Consider the following 20,467-nt stretch of genomic DNA (forward strand, 5'->3'; position numbering starts at 1 on the left):
CTATTTTTATGTCTCTGTGTGCAGTTTGAAGTAAGTTGTTAACTAGCACAACTGCTAACTAGCGTTAGCGAAATGACGAGGTCTTGTTAAGATTATGCTAACGTTAGTTAGCATTGGCTCACCAACTACCTCTAACTTCCTTCATACTGGACAGAGACATAAAAATGGTATACACAAATGTATCTACTTCCTCAGAGTCTAATGAAGGGCCTCATTGACAAAATCCCTAAGTATCCCTTTAAGAATGATCATCATTATCAAGAACCACAACCTAAATGTTGAGCCTCAATTAGGAAATAAGTAACATCCCACAACTGAATTGTGTTGCATGTAGATATCCATATGTCTGTATCAGGATTTAAAGCAACAAGGTGACTTGGACAGTTACCAGGGTCTTGATGGTCCTCAGTGACTTCAGCAGCCCTGTGAGCAGGTGTCTCCTCCTCTGATTGGCTAGGAGCCCCAGGCTGGCCTCGGTGAAGTCCTCCTTTGAAATACTCAGCTGCCTGGAACCAGGAAGTGACATCATGAAACATTTACCATCCTGGCACAGTTCTGTTGGAGTAGTCTCAAAATGCTTCGCAACTCTGACTGAACTGAAGTACAGGTAAACTTGTTGTACATGTGCACAGTGGGAATGATATTAATTAGCAGGCTCAATGCTGAGAGGAATATTCAACCCCAAGCATCCCCAATGGAAGAGAAGTAGCTTTGAGAGGGAGGGTGGGTCACATCTGAGTACTTACCTCCTAGCATTGGTGCAAATCACTGCAGCCAGCTGTAGATTGGTTTGTAATGACGTCACCCTCTCCAACTCCTGCGGAAAACAAGAGATCCATTCACATTGAGTGACCAAAGTTACTCTTTCTTTAACAGTCCACTCTGCACATGGTAAAATGTTACGGTACAGTACAGAAGATAACAATTGAGTTGAACGCTAGCTGGAATAGGACTGTGTATAATAAAGGGTTACTGTAACTTTTAAAGTCAGTTGAATTGTCTCTCATCTGCTCCAGTTTCCTGTGAGCCCCATCTGTCACTAATGGGGTGAATCAGGGAGAATCATTCCCCCACACAGGGTACGAAACGTTCTTCTGTTTCTCTTGCACACCCGACTGTGACCCATGAGAAAACAACACACCGCATTCTCCTCCATCCATTGTCTCTATTCAGTACCAGTGCCTCACTGTCAAAGGCTTATCAACCCTAAAGTGTGTGTTTGTGCATAAGTGTGTCATAATATGAAAAACACAAACATTCAGAGAGAAATGGAAGAGTTCTGTAATGGAAAGAGGAAATGAGTGGTTTTACATGGAAAAGGCCAACCGAACAACAACCTCTCAAAGAACAAACATGCCCTCAGCTACTGTGGATTCACAGAATAGTGATATTCTGACTTGTTTTTTGAAGAGCCAGCTGTCATCGCCTTGAGGTGAGAGCGCACGCTAACTAACCTTATCTTAGGCAAACATTATTGGGTCTGGTCAAAGCCTCAAAGAGGCAGCCGTCAGAGAAAGACATCACACACTGTCATGTTTTTTTTTGTGTGTATGTATTTTTATTCCAGTTTTACAGAATGTACATCAATGTAAGTACAAAGAATACTGTCATGTTAAAAACAACTATTTGGTGAGGGAATACGAGGTGGAAAATTGATTCAGCGCAGTAGATAAAGAGGGGCAAACAGAGAAACGGCTCTTACGTCAGAACAGACGTCTAAACAAACAATCCCATTCAAACTGGATAGAGAATAGCCTCCTGGCTGGCTTGATCAGTTGACATAAAACAAGTCACAAACAACTCCTAGTTTAAGGGCATGGATGCTGTTAACCTCATGAAGTGAGGGACATAAGGCCTACTGCTACATGCAAAGTGGTCACGACTCAGGCTGTACCCAAACTAACCTCTCCCATATCAACTGAATGACCATACACCATCAAACATAATGCAGATCCGTGTTGCCAGCAGAATCAGCCTCTGAGGCTGACTAGGCACTTCATTTTCAACCCGTCTAAACCTTTTCTTTTTGTTCTGCAATTCAACTTTTAGCTGCAAATGTGTACAAGATCAAATAACCCTTATGCAGTATAGTAGGCCTTACATGATGAGCAATAGAGTTGCTGTGGTTGAACAGTATGAATGTAGTATTTTCAGAACAAGTTAAACAACATGCATTAGTAATGCTGAACAAATAGTGTCCTTGGACGTGCCCTTGCCCAAAGGGAGGAGTGGCCTAGTGGCAGCTCTGCTGAGTCACTGAGAATGAAGAACTAGTGACTCACCGCGGCACAGTCGCATCATTAGTGAGACCGACCAGTAAGCTAAGTTTCTCGCTAATACCCAGGCCAGTGGCCCGAAATCCCATTGTAAAACCTGAAGCTAGTTACAGCTCTCGGGTCTCGCCTGTACCCCAATGGCAGACAAGGTTAAGGCCTTAAGTCCAATGAATCATCAGAAAACTTCCTAGCATGACAATTGGGTTTTCAGTGGTATAATTTGTGTAAGTGAAAGAAGCAGTGTGTGTGGAATGCAATCTGAATACAGAAAAACACCAGAAACCTATCACACACACCTAAAAATGTACTTCCTGACTGAGCAAATGGAAGCTGTAGCCCAACACCCGGTCCGTTCACAGCCCTTTGCGCTAGAATGGCTGAGACACACGGCAAGGGGTCTCTACTATAGAGTTTACACATCTTTCTAAACATTTATACCTCTGTTTGGAGACATCTATCTAGCTGATCCAGCAGATCTGATAGAACATCCCCATCGGGTTACAGAGACAGAGACACACACAGCAGCCTGGGGATTAACACATGACCTCTGCCCTATCTCCCATCCTCCCAGGAGTAAACCTGTCTGTTAGCGAGCTGACAACCACAGCAGCAGATGTTAAATAAATCAAATAAAACCTTTATTTAACTAGGCAAGTCAGTTAAGAACAAGTTCTTATTTTCAATGACGGCCTAGGAACAGTGGGTTAACTGCCTTGTTCAGGGGCAGAATGACCGATTTTTACCTTGTCAGCTCTGGGATTTGACCTAGCAACCTTTCAGTTACTGGCCCAACGCTCTAACCGCCCCAAGCAGATACTGTAGCTTCTAAAAACACAGTGGTGCAAAAGGTCAATTCAACCACTCAGAATACTATGATATAGGTAGAAGTCATCCCCAAGGATGACTGGGGCAATAATACATTTCTCAAGCGACCCAGGACCTGGGTGGAAATGGAAGATGTGTCATTTTCTTCCCATCAAATCTCTCGACGGGCTGTTCACCATTCGGCTGTACTTCTAAAGTGGTGAACTGCATCCCAGTCTAGAGGGTATACCCAGGTACACACCGCATACCCACTGATATGTATCAAAGTAGTGTGGTGGAAGTACACGCCATATCAATTAATAAGAGATCAGGTCAGAATGTTCAGGTTACAATTTGATTATTTCTTCACATTTTAGGCACAGCAATGTGCACACGGCAGTTGGCCTATGGTGGGATTTTGGCTATAGGCTGCTTTGAAGCAAGCTAAGACACGCTTCATAATAGGAAGTAAAACGTCCAGGTTTCAAACAATTAAGGAACAGGAAAAATATAGTGATGCTAATGATAGACCTAACCGTCTTCTGGTAGATGGAAAGGCTTTCCCAACAACCTTCTCTATTAAATGTTTACAAGTAGCCTATCCCAACCGGTCAGAATGATATCATGAATATATGCGTCAATCCAGAGGTCATTTCTTTTGAAATCTCCATCTCATGTGACAGAAACAGCTAACCAAACAACAGAGCTAGGTGTCTGCACACTTGAATTAAAAGGGTAAAAAAGTCATTTCTTAGATTTTCCCAGACCTCAAAAATGGTCTCCTGATGTGGTTTAACCATTGTTGTTGAGTTAGAACGTTGTTGTATTTATATAAAAATTGTGACAGAGCGAAGACATGATAAAAAATAAATACTCACTTAAAAGCCTAACTTACGTTTCAGTAGTAAGCCTACTATTAGCCTACTGCACAGTACAGCTTGGGTTGGACTGACTGTGAAAGACCAATACGGCATTCACCATTTTAGGTCATTCAGAGTGTAGGTCACTGTTTCTCATAGAATTTATCACGCCGGGTGGGCCGTTTGAGACATTTTTGGCGACATTCAGGAGACATGAAGGTCATCCTCTGAGATGTTTGGACATAGTAACTGTTCTATATTCGTGTATGCCACCACCCCCAACACACTAACTACACATTGCCCTGGATCCTGTCCCATTCAAATAAATGGTTGTGGGGGGAAATGTGACTGCTCACAAAAATGTGTCTGCAATCAAAAACAGCACACACATACACACTCCGTTCTCCAATCTACCGTCCAAGAAGGGCGCGAGATCATGTTTAATTACAGTTCCAAGTAGCTAGCTGCTCAGTTTACCAAAAATCACACTTTTTTGGCCAATTACATTTACACAGGTGCTGCCAGCAGTAGACAATCTACAGACAGAATACAGACACACAGTCAACACACACAATATAAACACAGTAAACATAAAACCATTTATTTTATACATGACGGGATGTTAATTGCTTAATCAACTCCGGACCACACCGGTGTAAGCACCTGCTTTTAATACACTTTGTATCCCTCAACTACTCAACAGTTAACATTATTGTCAGTTACCTGTATCTATAGATGAAGAGGGAGGAATAGAGCACATAGTGCTGTTCAGAGGTGTACATAGTGCTAATGCAGTATAGGGCAGTTATTAGTATTACAGGTCATTGATGGAAGGTGCAGTGACCGACTCAATGCAAAGTCTATTACTCCCCATGAGCCCGATAGCCTGTTGGTGAGGGCCACAGCACCAACAGGGAAGACAAAGCACTAATAGCAACATCTATGGCGGGTAAGTGCTCGCACCGAAAAATAATGAAAAACAACTGTCCAAGTCCATTTCATTCCTTTGTCAGCATTGTATTACCTGACAACATATCGGGGGGTAATTCATTAGGATACAGGCTATGACTCTGGTACCAATCTCTTTCTCCCTGACAATCTCCCGCTCTCTCAGACATTGGCTAGTTTGGCCACTCAATTATAGGGCTTCTGTTTTAAGTTGGCCGATAAGCATCGCGTTAGGGCAGCTCCCATTTTACATCACCAATCCCGGTCTTTCAACTATATATCAAGCTGTGATGGCTCCATCACATCTGGAGCCGAGGATAAGGTTCAGCCAACACCTCATGGCTTTAACAGACCTCCTAGCCACTCTCAAAGGGCGACTAGGAGGGAGAAATGACACGTCAAGCAATCTTTCCTTAGCCTGAGACTTAAAACTGACAGTTACCATGGATCCCCTAACATCACACTGTTGATTCAGTATTGACTGGAGAGGCTGAAACACACAGAACACACCACGGGTGAATGGGCTGGCAGTACCGGTCATGATAAATGTGGCACCCGCTGCTTCAGTGTGACTGCAGGTGTCCGGGGTGTCGGCCTAACCACGACCCTGACCTTTGCGTCTGGCTATCCCCACAGGGGGAAGAGCAGAATCCACTCAGGACAAGCTACAGCAGCAGGACAGTGGGGGGGTCAAACAGCTCTCACCACATGCCATTAATCTACATCTAGACTATATCTCATTACTTACTATCACGCATAGCTAGACTACATATCGCCATACAAACATATATTACCTATATAATATCATAGCTAGACTACATATCGCCATACAAACAATATATAATACCTACATAATATAACATGGCTAGACTACATCTCTATACAAATGATAATACCTATATAATATTATAGCTAGACTACATATCGCCATACAAACAATATATAATACCTACATAATATAACATGGCTAGACTACATATCGCTATGCAAATTACATAATATAATACCTATACTACATATCGCCATATAAATTATATAATACCTATACTACATATTGCCATACACATGACATAATACCTAAATATTATAGCTAGACTACATATCACTATACAAATTATATAATATAATACCTATATAATATTATAGCTAGACTACATATCACCATACAAATTATATAATATAATACCTATACTACATATCGCCATACAAACGATATACCTAAATATTATAGCTAGACTACATATCACTATACAAATTATATAATATAATACCTATATAATATTATAGCTAGACTACATATCACCATACAAATTATATAATATAATACCTATACTACATATCGCCATACAAACGATATACCTAAATATTATAGCTAGACTACATATCGCCACACAAACAATATAATACCTATATAATATTATGTCATAGGTAGGCTGTATAGCGCCATACAAACAATATATAATACCTGTATAATATTATAGCATAGCTAGGCTACATAATCGCTATACAAACTATATAAACACCTATATAATATTATAGCATAGCTAGGCTATAAACAGCCATACAAGTATATAATATAATAGCATAGCTAGAGTATATATAGCCATAGAATCTATATAATAACCATATAATATTTTAGGATAGCTAGGCTATATATAGCCATACAAACTATATATTATAGCATAGCTAGGCCAATCAAACGATAGAAAAGTGAACAAATGTTAGCACATTTCTTGAAAATCAATGTCAGAAATATCTTTATTTACATAAGTATTCACATTGAAGTACCTTTGGCGGAGATTACAGCTTTGAGTCGTCTTGGGTATGTCTTTGTCAGCTTTGCACATCTGGATTTGGGGATTTTCTCCCATTATTCCTGGAAGATTTTCTCAAGCTCTGTTAAGTTACATGGGGAGAGGCAGTGAACAGCAATCTTCAAGTCTTCCCACGGATTTACAGTGATATTCAAGTCTGGGGTTTGGCTGGGCCAGTCAAGGACTTCCCCATTAGTTCTCAAGCCATTCAAGCGTTGCTTTGGCTGTATGCTTGGAATCATTGTCTTGTTGGGAATGTAAATCTTAGCCCCAGTCTAAGGTCGTTTGCACTCTGAAGCAGGTTCTCATCAAGGATTTGGCTCCATTCAATGATGAGCTGTGCCTGTCTTTCTCCAGGACATAGCACTTTGCATTGCGCTTCACAGTCAGACCAGAGTAAAATTAGTTTAAATCAGACCACATCTTTTTTATCTTATGCTCTCTGAGTCTTTCACGTCATGCGCCTTTTTCTCAGGAGTGGGTTCTGTCTGGCTACTCTCCCATGACGCCCAAATTGCTGAAGTGCTGTAGAGACTGTTGTCCTTCTGGTAGGTTCAACAATTTCAGCCAAGGAACTGTGTAGTTCTGTCAGAGTGGTCATTGGGTTCTTGGTTACCTACCTGACCAAGGTCTTTCTTGTCCGGTTGCACAGTCTGGGTAGTTCCCTATGTTTTCAATTTTCCAATGATGGAGACCGCTGTATTCTTGGAAACTTTCAACAATCTAGAAATTGTGTAATACACTTCAGATAAAATGACAAAATTACTTTTTCCACATTTTGATACGTTGCAGCCTTATTCTAAAATGGATTAAAATATTTTTTTTAATCATCAGCAATCTACACACAATACCACATAATGACAAAGAAGAAAACTGGTTTAGACATTTTTGCATAATTATTAAAATAAAAAAACTGAAATACCGTATTTACCTAAGTACTCAGACCCTTTACTATGAGACTCGAAATTGAGCTCAGGTGCATCCTGTTTCCACTGATCATCCTTGAGATGTTTCTACAACTTGGAGTCCAGCTGTGGTAAATTCTATTGATTGGACATGATTTGGAAATGCACACACCTGTCCCACAGTTGACAGTGCATGTCAGAGCAAAAACCAAGCCATGAGGTCGAAGGAATTGTCTGTAGAGCTCCGAGACAGGATTGTTTATAGGTACAGATTTGGGGAAAGGTACCAAAACATTTCTGCAGAATTGAAAGTCCCCAAGAACACAGTGACCTCCATCCTTCTTAAATGGAAGAAGTTTGGAACCACCAAGACTCTTTCCTAGAGCTGGACGACCAGCCAACCTGAGCAATCGGGGGAGAAGGGCTTTGGTCAGGGAGGAGACCAAGGGAGGAGACCAAGATGGCCACTGACAGAGCTCCAGAGTTCCTCTGTGGAGATGGGATAATCTTCCAGAAGGACAACCATCTCTGCAGCACTCCACCAATCAGGCCTTTATGGTAGAGTGGCCAGATGGAAAACACTACTCAGTAAAAGGCACATGACAGCCCGCTTGGAGTTTGCCAAAAGGCACCTAAAAACTGAACATGAGAAACAGAATTCTCTGGTCTGATGAAACCAAGATTAAACTCTTTGGCCTGAATGCCAAGCGTCACATCTGGAGAAAACCAGGCACCGCTCTTCACCAGGCCAATACCAGTGAAGCATGGTGGCAGCATCATGCTGTGAGGATGTTTTTCAGCGGTAGGGACTGGGAGACTAGTCAGGAAACAAGGGAAAGATTAACAGAGAAAAGTACAGAGAGATCGTTGATGAAAACCTGCTCCAGAGCGCTCAGGACCTCTGGGGTGAAGCAACACCTTCCAACAGGTCAACGACCCTAAGCACACAGCCAAAACAACGCAGGAGTGGCTTCGGGACAAGTCTTTGAATGTCCTTGAGTGGCCCAGCCAGAGCCCGGACATGAACCCGATCAAACATCTCTGGAGACCCGAAAATAGCTTTGCAGCGACACTCCCCATCCAACCTGACAGAGCTCGAGATTATTTACAGAGAAGAATGGGAGAAACTCCCCAAATACAGGCGTGCCAAGCATCATACCCATGAAGGCTGTAATCGCTACCAAAGGTGCAGGGTCTAAAGGGTCTCAATACTTATGTGATATTTCAGGGTTTTGTCATTATGGGGTATTGTGTGCAGATTGATGAGGGGGAAATAACTATTTAATCCATTTTAGAAAATGTGGAAAAAGTGAAGGGGTCTGAATACGTTCCGAATGCATTGTAATTACTGTACATTGGTAACCAGTTTAATTGCAGTAAGGCACCTAGGGGTTTGCGGTATATGACCAATATACCAGAACTAAGGGCTGTATCCAGGTACTCCACACTGCGACATAAATAAGACCAGCCCTTAGTCATTGTATTTTAGCCATATACCTCAAACCCCTGGGCCTTTTTGCTTATTTATAGCATAGCTAGGCTATATCCACTACCGTTCAAAAGTTTGGGGTCACTTAGAAATGTCCTGGTTTTAGAAAAGTGCATTTTTTGTCCATTAAAATAACTTTATCAGAAATACAGTGTAGACATTGTTAATGTTGTACATTTATTTCACCTTTATTTAACCAGGTAGGCAAGTTGAGAACAAGTTCTCATTTACAATTGCGACCTGGCCAAGATAAAGCAAAGCAGTTCGACACACACAACGACACAGAGTTACACATGGAGTAAAACAAACATACAGTCAATAATACAGTATAAACAAGTCTATATACGATGTGAGCAAATGAGGTGAGATAAGGGAGGTAAAGGCAAAAAAGGCCATGGTGGCAAAGTAAATACAATATAGCAAGTAAACCACTGGAATGGTAGATTTGCAATGGAAGAATGTGCAAATTAGAAATAAAAATAATGGGGTGCAAAGGAGCAAAATAAATAAATAAGTTAAATACAGTAGGGAAAGAGGTAGTTGTTTGGGCTAAATTATAGGTGGGCTATGTATAGGTGCAGTAATCTGTGAGCTGCTCTGACAGTTTTTGTAGTTCGTTCCAGTCATTGGCAGCAGAGAACTGGAAGGAGAGGCGGCCAAAGAAAGAATTGGTTTTGGGGGTGACTAGAGAGATATACCTGCTGGAGCGTGTGCTACAGGTGGGAGATGCTATGGTGACCAGCGAGCTGAGATAAGGGGGGACTTTACCTAGTAGGGTCTTGTAGATGACATGGAGCCAGTGGGTTTGGCGACGAGTATGAAGCGAGGGCCAGCCAACGAGAGCGTACAGGTCGCAATGGTGGGTAGTATATGGGGTTTTGGTGACAAAACGGATTGCACTGTGATAGACTGCATCCAATTTGTTGAGTAGGGTATTGGAGCCTATTTTGTAAATTACATCGCCAAAGTCGAGGATTGGTAGGATGGTCAGTTTTACAAGGGTATGTTTGGCAGCATGAGTGAAGGATGCTTTGTTGTGAAATAGGAAGCCAATTCTAGATTTAACTTTGGATTGGAGATGTTTGATATGGGTCTGGAAGGAGAGTTTACAGTCTAACCAGACACCTAAGTATTTGTAGTTGTCCACGTATTCTAAGTCAGAGCCGTCCAGAGTAGTGATGTTGGACAGGCGGGCAGGTGCAAGTAGCGATCGGTTGAAGAGCATGCATTTAGTTTTACTTGTATTTAAGAGCAATTGGAGGCCACGGAAGGAGAGTTGTATGGCATTGAAGCTTGCCTGAAGGGTTAACACAGTGTCCAAAGAAGGGACAGAAGTATACAGAACTCTCTGCGTAGAGGTGGATCAGAGACTCACCAGCAGCAAGAGCGACCTCATTGATGTATACAGAGAAGAGAGTCGGTCCAAGAATTGAACCCTGTGGCACCCCCATAGAGACTGCCAGAGGTCCGGACAGCAGACCCTCCGATTTGACACAATGAACTCTATCAGAGAAGTAGTTGGTGAACCAGGCGAGGCAATCATTTGAGAAACCAACCAAATTACGATTGTAGCTGGAAACGGCAGATTTTTAATGGAATATCTACCTAGGCGTACAGAGACCCATTATCAGCAACCATCACTCCTGTGTTCCAATGGCACGTTTTGTTAGCTAATCCAAGTGTATCATTTTAAAAGGCTAATTAATCACTAGAAAACTATTTAGCAATTATGTTAACACAGCTGAAAACGGTTGTCCTGATTAAAGAAGCAATAAAACTGGCCTTCTGTAAACTAGTTGAGTATCTGGAGCATCAGCATTTGTGGGTTTGATTACAGGCTCAAAATGTCCAGAAACAAAGACCTTTCTTCTGAAACTCGTCCGTCTATTCTTGTTCTGAGAAATTAAGGCTATTCCATGAGAGAAAATGGCAAGAAATTGAAGATCTCGTACAACGCTGTGTACAATTCCCTTCACAGAACAGCGCAAACTGGCTATAACCAGAATAGAAAATAGGATTGGCAGGCCCCGGTGCACAACTGAGCAAGAGGACAAGTACATTAGAGTGCCTCACAAGTCCTCAACTGGCAGCTTCATTAAATAGTACCTGCCTCACAATTCCTCAACTGGCAGCTCCATTAAATAGGACCCACAAAACACCAGTATCAACATCAACAGTGAAGAGGCGACTCTGGGATGCTGGCCTTCTAGGTAGAGTTGCAACGAACAAGACATATCTCAGACTGGCAAATAAAAAGAAAAGATTAAGATGGGCAAAATAACAGAAACTGGACAGAGGAACTCTGAGTCGCCTCCTCACTGTTGACGTGGAATTTGGTGTTTTGCTGGTGTTTCGCTGAGTTTAGAAGGCTGCTATACTAAGCCTACTGATAATGACATGACTTATTATTATTATAAAGATGATCGTAATAATAACAAGAAGGAGATCAAGGAATAATGAGGGTTATTTTTATAAATATTATTTTTTCTGACAATTTGGAACAATGTAAACACAAAAAATATATAAATAAAACCAGTGAGGCTGGTCTAACATAAATAAAGTATAAAGCCTTTATTGCAGCATAGCAAAGATTAAGCTCAAGGCTTGGTGCTCAAGCTCAAGGCTTGGTGCTCACGGAATCAGTAGGCTATTAAACACTCAAAAGAAGCAGGATGTCTTATTTCTGTAGATATATTGATGATTTAAAGCCAGGCACATGTAACAGTTAGGCTGTTGATTATAGACATAATTATGTTGGGGTTTCCTCTCTCCTCAATTTTCTTAGACAATAAGACAAGGGCTGTTTTCTCATCTCCTCATTCTGCTGCTGCCTCTACCATATTGTTCTCAACACCAATATGCTGGTTAACTTTGCTATTATGCACATTGCAACATGGTCTAGGAAAAGGCTTCAATTCAACAGCGCACTGATCTGTTTCAGAACCGCGGACAGCAACCACTATCCGACGCGGGAGAAAGCGCATCCGTTATAAAATAATATTATTTTTATTGTGTTGCACCATTGTTCCTAGTAATATAACCATATACAATTTCAGTAGCACGTCTTAGACTGATAGACTGTGCCATCGCCAAGGCCTCCACAATGCATCAGTCCACTCAGACAGGCACCAATCAGACCGGTGTCTTGTAAACCATAATTTTTAGTATTTTTTTTTGCTACTGCTCGACTAAAAATCTTGGTCGACCAACAGCTTATCGACCAAACAATCAACTAAATGGGGTCAGCACTAATACTAACTACACCATTCAGCTGTGGTGCACGGCCTGACAGGTATGAATCCCCAGTTGGCCTGATCAAAGTTGTTTCCTGTCCGACCGTGAACACCTCGTACACATCTGAAAGAGCTCCCACTAAGAGGAGAATGGGGATACAGACGCCCAACTACACACGCTTTTTCAGACTTCTCCCTCCCTCTCACCTCCCTCCTGTCCTTGGCTGAGGCTTTGAACCAAACACAAAATAACTGATTGCTTTAGCGAGGGGATACACACTTACTCACTCGCACATCCACAAGTCACGACGGACAATGTCAGCCAACCGGCCCTGATTAGATGTATAGCTAGAGATGGTCTTCAGTAGCAGTCACTGACAGTCATCCTCTACGTTGAGTCATGTTTTACTAAGATGGGCTGGCTGAGAACGTTAGGAAAACGATGCCTTGTTGGGAATCGTAGGTGGCTCGTTTCAGTTCGTTTTACCTTGTTCTTGATACCATGCCTTGTTTTGAGACGATTTGACTGATGTCACGTCTATGGCTCAAATGTACTAGCTAACCAACAACTGATTGTATTTGAGAGAGAAGAAGTGCAACTTTATGTTTTCAATAAAAATTGGAGATGAAATATAGTTGACATGTCAGCCAACTGTCAGTTTTGCCCTATAGTTGAGCATGTTTTTGTTGCTAAACAACCAACCTGTCTAAAAGGCAAATGCAGTCGTATATCGTATGTCGTATATATTTTTTGATTTAACCAGCAACCTTTCGGTTACTGGCCCAACGCTCTAACCACTAGGCTACCTGCCGCCCAGTAATGGTAATGCCGGTATATTCCACATTACCTCCTTTGGCATGACTGATTGTGAGTTGATATCAATCAGCGAAAAATAAACAGCGGAAGAGTTTGAGTGAGACTTTGAAAATGTATACAGTGTAAGGAAAGGAGGAAGGAAAAATAATGAAGAAAGCATACCTTAACGTAGGACGGCTGTTTTTCCAGGATAAGATCGGCAACTTTTTTGGAAACCTACAGAGCGAGGACACAAAAAAAATAACCCAATCAGACGCTTGTAAATGCCACCCCACCTGAGAGACACAGTTATCGTACTATGGTAGAGCAGGGAGAAAGAATAGAGGGCTTTGGTGTCTATCAATAACATAAGTCTTTAACCAAGAGGATTCTCACAATGTGGAATATCTGTATTGTTGATCAAACCGAGACTGAATTAGCCTACACTTTACTACGAGACTGAATTAGCCTACACTTTACTACTAGACTGAATTAGCCTACACTTTACTACTAGACTGAATTAGCCTACACTTTACTACGAGACTGAATTAGCCTACACTTTACTACGAGACTGAATTAGCCTACACTTTACTACTAGACTGAATTAGCCTACACTTTACTACTAGACTGAATTAGCCTTCACTTTACTACGAGACTGAATTAGCCTACACTTTACTACGAGACTGAACTAGCCTTCACTTTACTACGAGACTGAACTAGCCTTCACTTTACTACTAGACTGAATTAGCCTTCACTTTACTACGAGACTGAATTAGCCTACACTTTACTACGAGACTGAATTAGCCTTCACTTTACTACTAGACTGAATTAGCCTTCACTTTACTACGAGACTGAATTAGCCTACACTTTACTACGAGACTGAATTAGCCTTCACTTTACTACTAGACTGAATTAGCCTTCACTTTACTACGAGACTGAATTAGCCTTCACTTTACTACTAGACTGAATTAGCCTACACTTTACTACGAGACTGAATTAGCCTTCACTTTACTACTAGACTGAATTAGCCTTCACTTTACTACTAGACTGAATTAGCCTTCACTTTACTACTAGACTGAATTAGCCTACACTTTACTACTAGACTGAATTAGCCTACACTTTACTACGAGACTGAATTAGCCTACACTTTACTACGAGACTGAATTAGCCTACACTTTACTACGAGACTGAATTAGCCTACACTTTACTACGAGACTGAATTAGCCTACACTTTACTACGAGACTGAATTAGCCTACACTTTACTACGAGACTGAATTAGCCTACACTTTACTACGAGACTGAATTAGCCTACACTTTACTACGAGACTGAATTAGCCTACACTTTACTACGAGACTGAATTAGCCTACACTTTACTACTAGACTGAATTAGCCTTCACTTTACTACTAGACTGAATTAGCCTTCACTTTACTACGAGACTGAATTAGCCTTCACTTTACTACGAGACTGAATTAGCCTTCACTTTACTACGAGACTGAATTAGCCTTCACTTTACTACGAGACTGAATTAGCCTACACTTTACTACTAGACTGAATTAGCCTACACTTTACTACGAGACTGAATTAGCCTTCACTTTACTACTAGACTGAATTAGCCTTCACTTTACTACTAGACTGAATTAGCCTTCACTTTACTACTAGACTGAATTAGCCTTCACTTTACTACGAGACTGAATTAGCCTTCACTTTACTACGAGACTGAATTAGCCTTCACTTTACTACGAGACTGAATTAGCCTTCACTTTACTACTAGACTGAATTAGCCTACACTTTACTACGAGACTGAATTAGCCTACACTTTACTACGAGACTGAATTAGCCTTCACTTTACTACTAGACTGAATTAGCCTACACTTTACTACGAGACTGAATTAGCCTACACTTTACTACGAGACTGAATTAGCCTTCACTTTACTACTAGACTGAATTAGCCTTCACTTTACTACTAGACTGAATTAGCCTTCACTTTACTACTAGACTGAATTAGCCTACACTTTACTACGAGACTGAATTAGCCTTCACTTACTACGAGACTGAATTAGCCTTCACTTTACTACGAGACTGAATTAGCCTTCACTTTACTACGAGACTGAATTAGCCTTCACTTTACTACGAGACTGAATTAAATCTATACTTTACTACTAGCTACTTAAGAATAGCCTATTGTGTGTGGTACAGTATGTGCTGTACTGAATGTAACATTGCCATTATTCAAATAATGTGTGTATCATAGTCTTCATTGGTGTTTTCTGAGAAGCAAAAGGTCAATGTTGCATTGATGAAATGGAATAAGAAATAACTACCAGGTTGCAGAAATAACTACCAGGTTGGGTTAACTACCAGGTTGTAGAAATAACTAACTACCAGGTTGGGTTAACTACCAGGTTGTAGAAATAACTACCAGGTTGTAGAAATAACTACCAGGTTGTAGAAATAACTACCAGGTTGGGTTAACTACCAGGTTGTAGAAATAACTACCAGGTTGGGTTAACTACCAGGTTGTGTTAATTTAACCCTGGACTAAATCATGCCAACCCTCTCACACAGCATGCAGTATTTTACTCAGTAGAAGAAACCATGTTTGTGCACCTACACAACACGACATACTCACAATAAATACACAAGGGACTGACTTGCCACCTAGCTACACATAACCTAGTACGTTGTGGATAGCATCTGACTTATAACACATTTAGGGCAAGGCTGTAGTGGGGATAAGACACACACACAGGGGGAGGGGGAGCTGATATATTGATGCTCAGTACACGGCTCCACAGTGAGGGGGAGCTGATATATTGATGCTCAGTACACGGCTCCACAGTGAGGGGGAGCTGATATATTGATGCTCAGTACACGGCTCCACAGTGAGGGGGAGCTGATATATTGATGCTCAGTACACGGCTCCACAGTGAGGGGGAGCTGATATATTGATGCTCAGTACACAGCTCCACAGTGAGGGGGAGCTGATATATTGATGCTCAGTACACGGCTCCACAGTGAGGGGGAGCTAATATATTGATGCTCAGTACACAGCTCAACAGTGAGAGGGAGCTGATATATTGATGCTCAGTACACAGCTCAACAGTGAGGGGGAGCTGATATATTGACGCTCAGTACACGGCTCCACAGTGAGGGGGAGCTAATATATTGATGCTCAGTACACAACTCAACAGTGAGGGGGAGCTGATATATTGATGCTCAGTACACGGCTCCACAGTGAGGGGGAGCTAATATATTGATGCTCAGTACACAGCTCCACAGTGAGGGGGAGCTGATATATTGATGCTCAGTACACGGCTCCACAGTGAGGGGGAGCTGATATATTGATGCTCAGTACACGGCTCTACAGTGAGGGGGAGCTGATATATTGATGCTCAGTACACGGCTCCACAGTGAGGGGGAGCTGATATATTGATGCTCAGTACACGGCTCCACAGTGAGGGGGAGCTGATATATTGATGCTCAGTACACGGCTCCACAGTGAGGGGGAGCTGATATATTGATGCTCAGTACACGGCTCCACAGTGAGGGGGAGCTGATATATTGATGCTCAGTACACGGCTCCACAGTGAGGGGGAGCTAATATATTGATGCTCAGTGCACGGCTCCACAGTGAGGGGGAGGTGATATATTGATGCTCAGTACACGGCTCCACAGTGAGGGGGAGCTGATATATTGATGCTCAGTACACGGCTCCACAGTGAGGGGGAGCTAATATATTGATGCTCAGTACACGGCTCCACAGTGAGGGGGAGCTGATATATTGATGCTCAGTACACGGCTCCACAGTGAGGGGGAGCTGATATATTGATGCTCAGTACACGGCTCCACAGTGAGGGGGAGCTGATATATTGATTCTCAGTACACGGCTCCACAGTGAGGGGGAGCTGATATATTGATGCTCAGTACACGGCTCCACAGTGAGGGGGAGCTGATATATTGATTCTCAGTACACAGCTTCACAGTGAGGGGGAGGTGATATATTGATGTACGGAGGAGGGGGTTGGGTAAGGGAGCTAACTGGAGCCCTGAACAGAACAGATGGTCGGACTGTTCAGCTGCTACACTCGCTTGCTCAACTGTGTGTATGTGTGTGCAGATGTTCAGCTGCTACGCTCACTTGCTCAACTGTGTGTATGTGTGTGCAGATGTTCAGCTGCTACGCTCACTTGCTCAACTGTGTGTATGTGTGTGCAGATGTTCAGCTGCTACACTCGCTTGCTCAACTGTGTGTATGTGTGTGCAGATCTTCAGCTGCTACGCTCGCTTGCTCAACTGTGTGTATGTGTGTGCAGATGTTCAGCTGCTACACTCGCTTGCTCAACTGTGTGTATGTGTGTGCAGATGTTCAGCTGCTACGCTCACTTGCTCAACTGTGTGTATGTGTGTGCAGATGTTCAGCTGCTACACTCGCTTGCTCAACTGTGTGTATGTGTGTGCAGATGTTCAGCTGCTACGCTCACTTGCTCAACTGTGTATGTATGTGTCCGTGCGAGAGAGAGCGAGAGGGTGAGTGAACGAGTGAAATAATGAATGTGAGATGGAGAGTTGGAGGGGATAGCCTCTGAAATCAACAATATTTAAAAAATAAATAAATAAAAATAGAAACCACACCTAACGCAAAGATGACTGTTTGTAAGATGCGTACATGCGTGTGTACATGCTTGGGAAATTCATTCTGTGTCAGGAGTCTATGCTTTTCGCAAGGAGCACGTGTGTTGGCACACACAAAGAAATGTAGGAGCACAATGAAAAATATTTGAGGTAATAAAGCTCCTAAATTAAAATTACAGATCGCACAGCAAGATATTTAGACGCATAGCAGGGGTCACTTCACTTATAGCACAACACCAGTCCCATTTAGGATCCAGAGAAAGGGCTCATCCCTGGTACAGAGACCCTTCTCTTCACTCAAACAATTCATTCAAAAAACACGTCCACATCACCAAAAAGTAGCAGTGTGGAAAAGACCCAATCACCTGCAGGATCCCACACCACCACACAGATTAGCCTGCCCATCACCTGTGATCTGACAGAGCCCAACAGCGAGGTATAATTCACATATAATTGACTGGGATGCAGAGCGGAGTTAATAGCCCAATTTTCTGGCCTCACGCCCCATGTATTTTAGCTAAGAGCTGTCAATCAGCAAAGACTACTGGGTAGCAGTAATACATGGCACCCTATTCACTATTTAGTGTGCACTACTTTAGACCAGAGTCCTATGGGTCCTGTTCAAAAGTAGTTCACTACATATGGCGTAGGGTGCCATTTTGGACGCAGGCTACTGTAAGTGTTCTTCACCAGCTGCAGTTAGGGGTCTAAAAGCCAACAGCCAATCACATCGAATTCAGAAAGACAATCAACCAGTCATCACCCACGGTTTGTAGCCCAAAGGTTGAGACCATGAAGCTGGACAGAAATAGTGGGCGTTAATTTAGCCTATACCCGTTAGCCTATACCCGTTAGCCTATACCCGTTAGCCTATACCCGTTAGCCTATACCCGTTAGCCTATACCTGTTAGCCTATACCACTGCAGCATCCTAACATTTCTCAATCATACACTGAGTGAGATGTTTCTATGTCAACTAATTTGAGGAACATGTTGATTTCATGCAGAGCCGTAGTGGTAACACTCCGCGGTAATTGTCACATACAACTACCCACCGCAATTGGAGACCAGGACTCAATGTCCACCCTTTCCATTATTTATCCTACCTGCCTGGCTCCCCATCTCATTTCCTTACTGCCTGAATAAAACTAAATGTTGATTTGTCTCATGTACTAAATTTGAGAGTTCCATCTGAGGTCTGTGATGCTAAGTGTGTCAGAGAGGCAGGGAGTGAAGTGGATAAGTCCTATTTCTCTTATTACCTAAATGGCACAACACCAGCCCTAGTGATTTCTTAGCCAGCCTACTTTACCAGTACTGCACCAAATGAGGATTCTATAGTTTGTTAAGGGGAGACAGACAATGGTGATGTACTGTATATCAAGCAGCTAAGTAAACACGGTGGCCAATTAGACTGTCTACATCCCAAATAGAATAATATCACCTAAATCCCTCAAACTCAACTCTGGACATGAAAGCCAGCTATTGTTCCCCTCTAATCGGGGACTGATTTAGACCTAGGACACTAGGTGACCTCATATGTAAGAGTTGAGTGCCCCTGGACTATATGGTGGATAATATCATAGCCTATTCCCCAAAAGTAGTGTCCTGTGCAGAGAATAGGATGTCATTTAGGACACACCCGGAGCATGAAACCCAGGAAGAGTCCTGGTCAATATCAATGAGTGAGCTGGACCAACACACTCCTCCTAATACACCTGGATCAATACACACCGCCGGCCCCTTCCTCCTCCTAATACACCTGGATCAACACACACCGCCGGCCCCTCCCTCCTCCTAATACACCTGGATCAACACACACCGCCGGCCCCTCCCTCCTCCTAATACACCTGGATCAATACACACCGCCGGCCCCTCCCTCCTCCTAATACACCTGGATCAATACACACCGCCGGCCCCTCCCTCCCTCCTAATACACCTGGATCAACACACACCGCCGGCCCCTTCCTCCTCCTAATACACCTGGATCAATACACACCGCCGGCCCCTCCCTCCTCCTAATACACCTGGATCAATACACACCAAGAACCACCAAGACTCTTCCTAGAACTGTCTGCCCGGCCAAACTGAGCAATCGGGGGAGAAGGGCTTTGGTCAGGGAGGTGACCAAGAAACCAATGGTCACTGACAGAGCTCCTCTGTGAAGATGGGAGAACCTTCCAGAAGGACAACCATCTCTGCAGCACTTTATGGTAGAGTGGCCAGACGGAAGCCACTGCTCAGTAAAAGACACGACAGCCCGCTTGGAGTTTGCCAAAAGGCACCTAAAGGACTCGAACCATGAGAAACAAGTTTCTCTGGTCTGATGAAACCAAAATTTAACTATTTGGCCTAAATGCCAAGCGCCACATTTGGAGTAAACCTGGCACCACCCCTATGGTGAAACATAGTGACAACATAGTAGGAATCCTAGAAGTTAAAGAGAGACTTCCCACTCTTACAGTCAGAGCAGAGCCCCTGGCATCTCTAAAGTGGATGACAATCATACAGCAGACAAGTAATTAACTGAGAGATGAGCCTCAGCCAACGATGTGTCAAAGCTGCCAATTACACAGCGAACCTCCACCACCTCCCTATATAGCAGCTTCTGCCAGACTGGGGGGGGGGGGGGGGGGGGAAAATCACCCATTTGTTTTGGATGGAACTCATTTAAGGGAGAAGTTCTATAGAATGTATCGATGCACCAT

The 20,467-nt window shown here is 42.8% G+C and overlaps 1 protein-coding gene across 2 annotated transcripts in view; it reads right to left on the reverse strand.

Annotated features, from left to right (window-relative positions):
- LOC110488023 (VPS50 subunit of EARP/GARPII complex) overlaps positions 1-20,467 on the reverse strand; it is a 245,974-nt gene that overhangs the window by 200,678 nt on the left and 24,829 nt on the right. For both annotated transcript variants that reach the window (XM_036971386.1, XM_036971387.1), the window contains exons 5-7: positions 13,309-13,362; positions 747-817; positions 389-506 (exon numbers count right to left, since the gene is read on the reverse strand). In XM_036971386.1, the coding sequence (XP_036827281.1) occupies positions 389-506; positions 747-817; positions 13,309-13,362 (243 nt within the window). The remainder of the gene's footprint in view (positions 1-388; positions 507-746; positions 818-13,308; positions 13,363-20,467) is intronic.

Source organism: Oncorhynchus mykiss, chromosome 32, assembly GCF_013265735.2.
Source record: "Oncorhynchus mykiss isolate Arlee chromosome 32, USDA_OmykA_1.1, whole genome shotgun sequence".
Taxonomy (NCBI): Eukaryota; Metazoa; Chordata; class Actinopteri; order Salmoniformes; family Salmonidae; genus Oncorhynchus; species Oncorhynchus mykiss.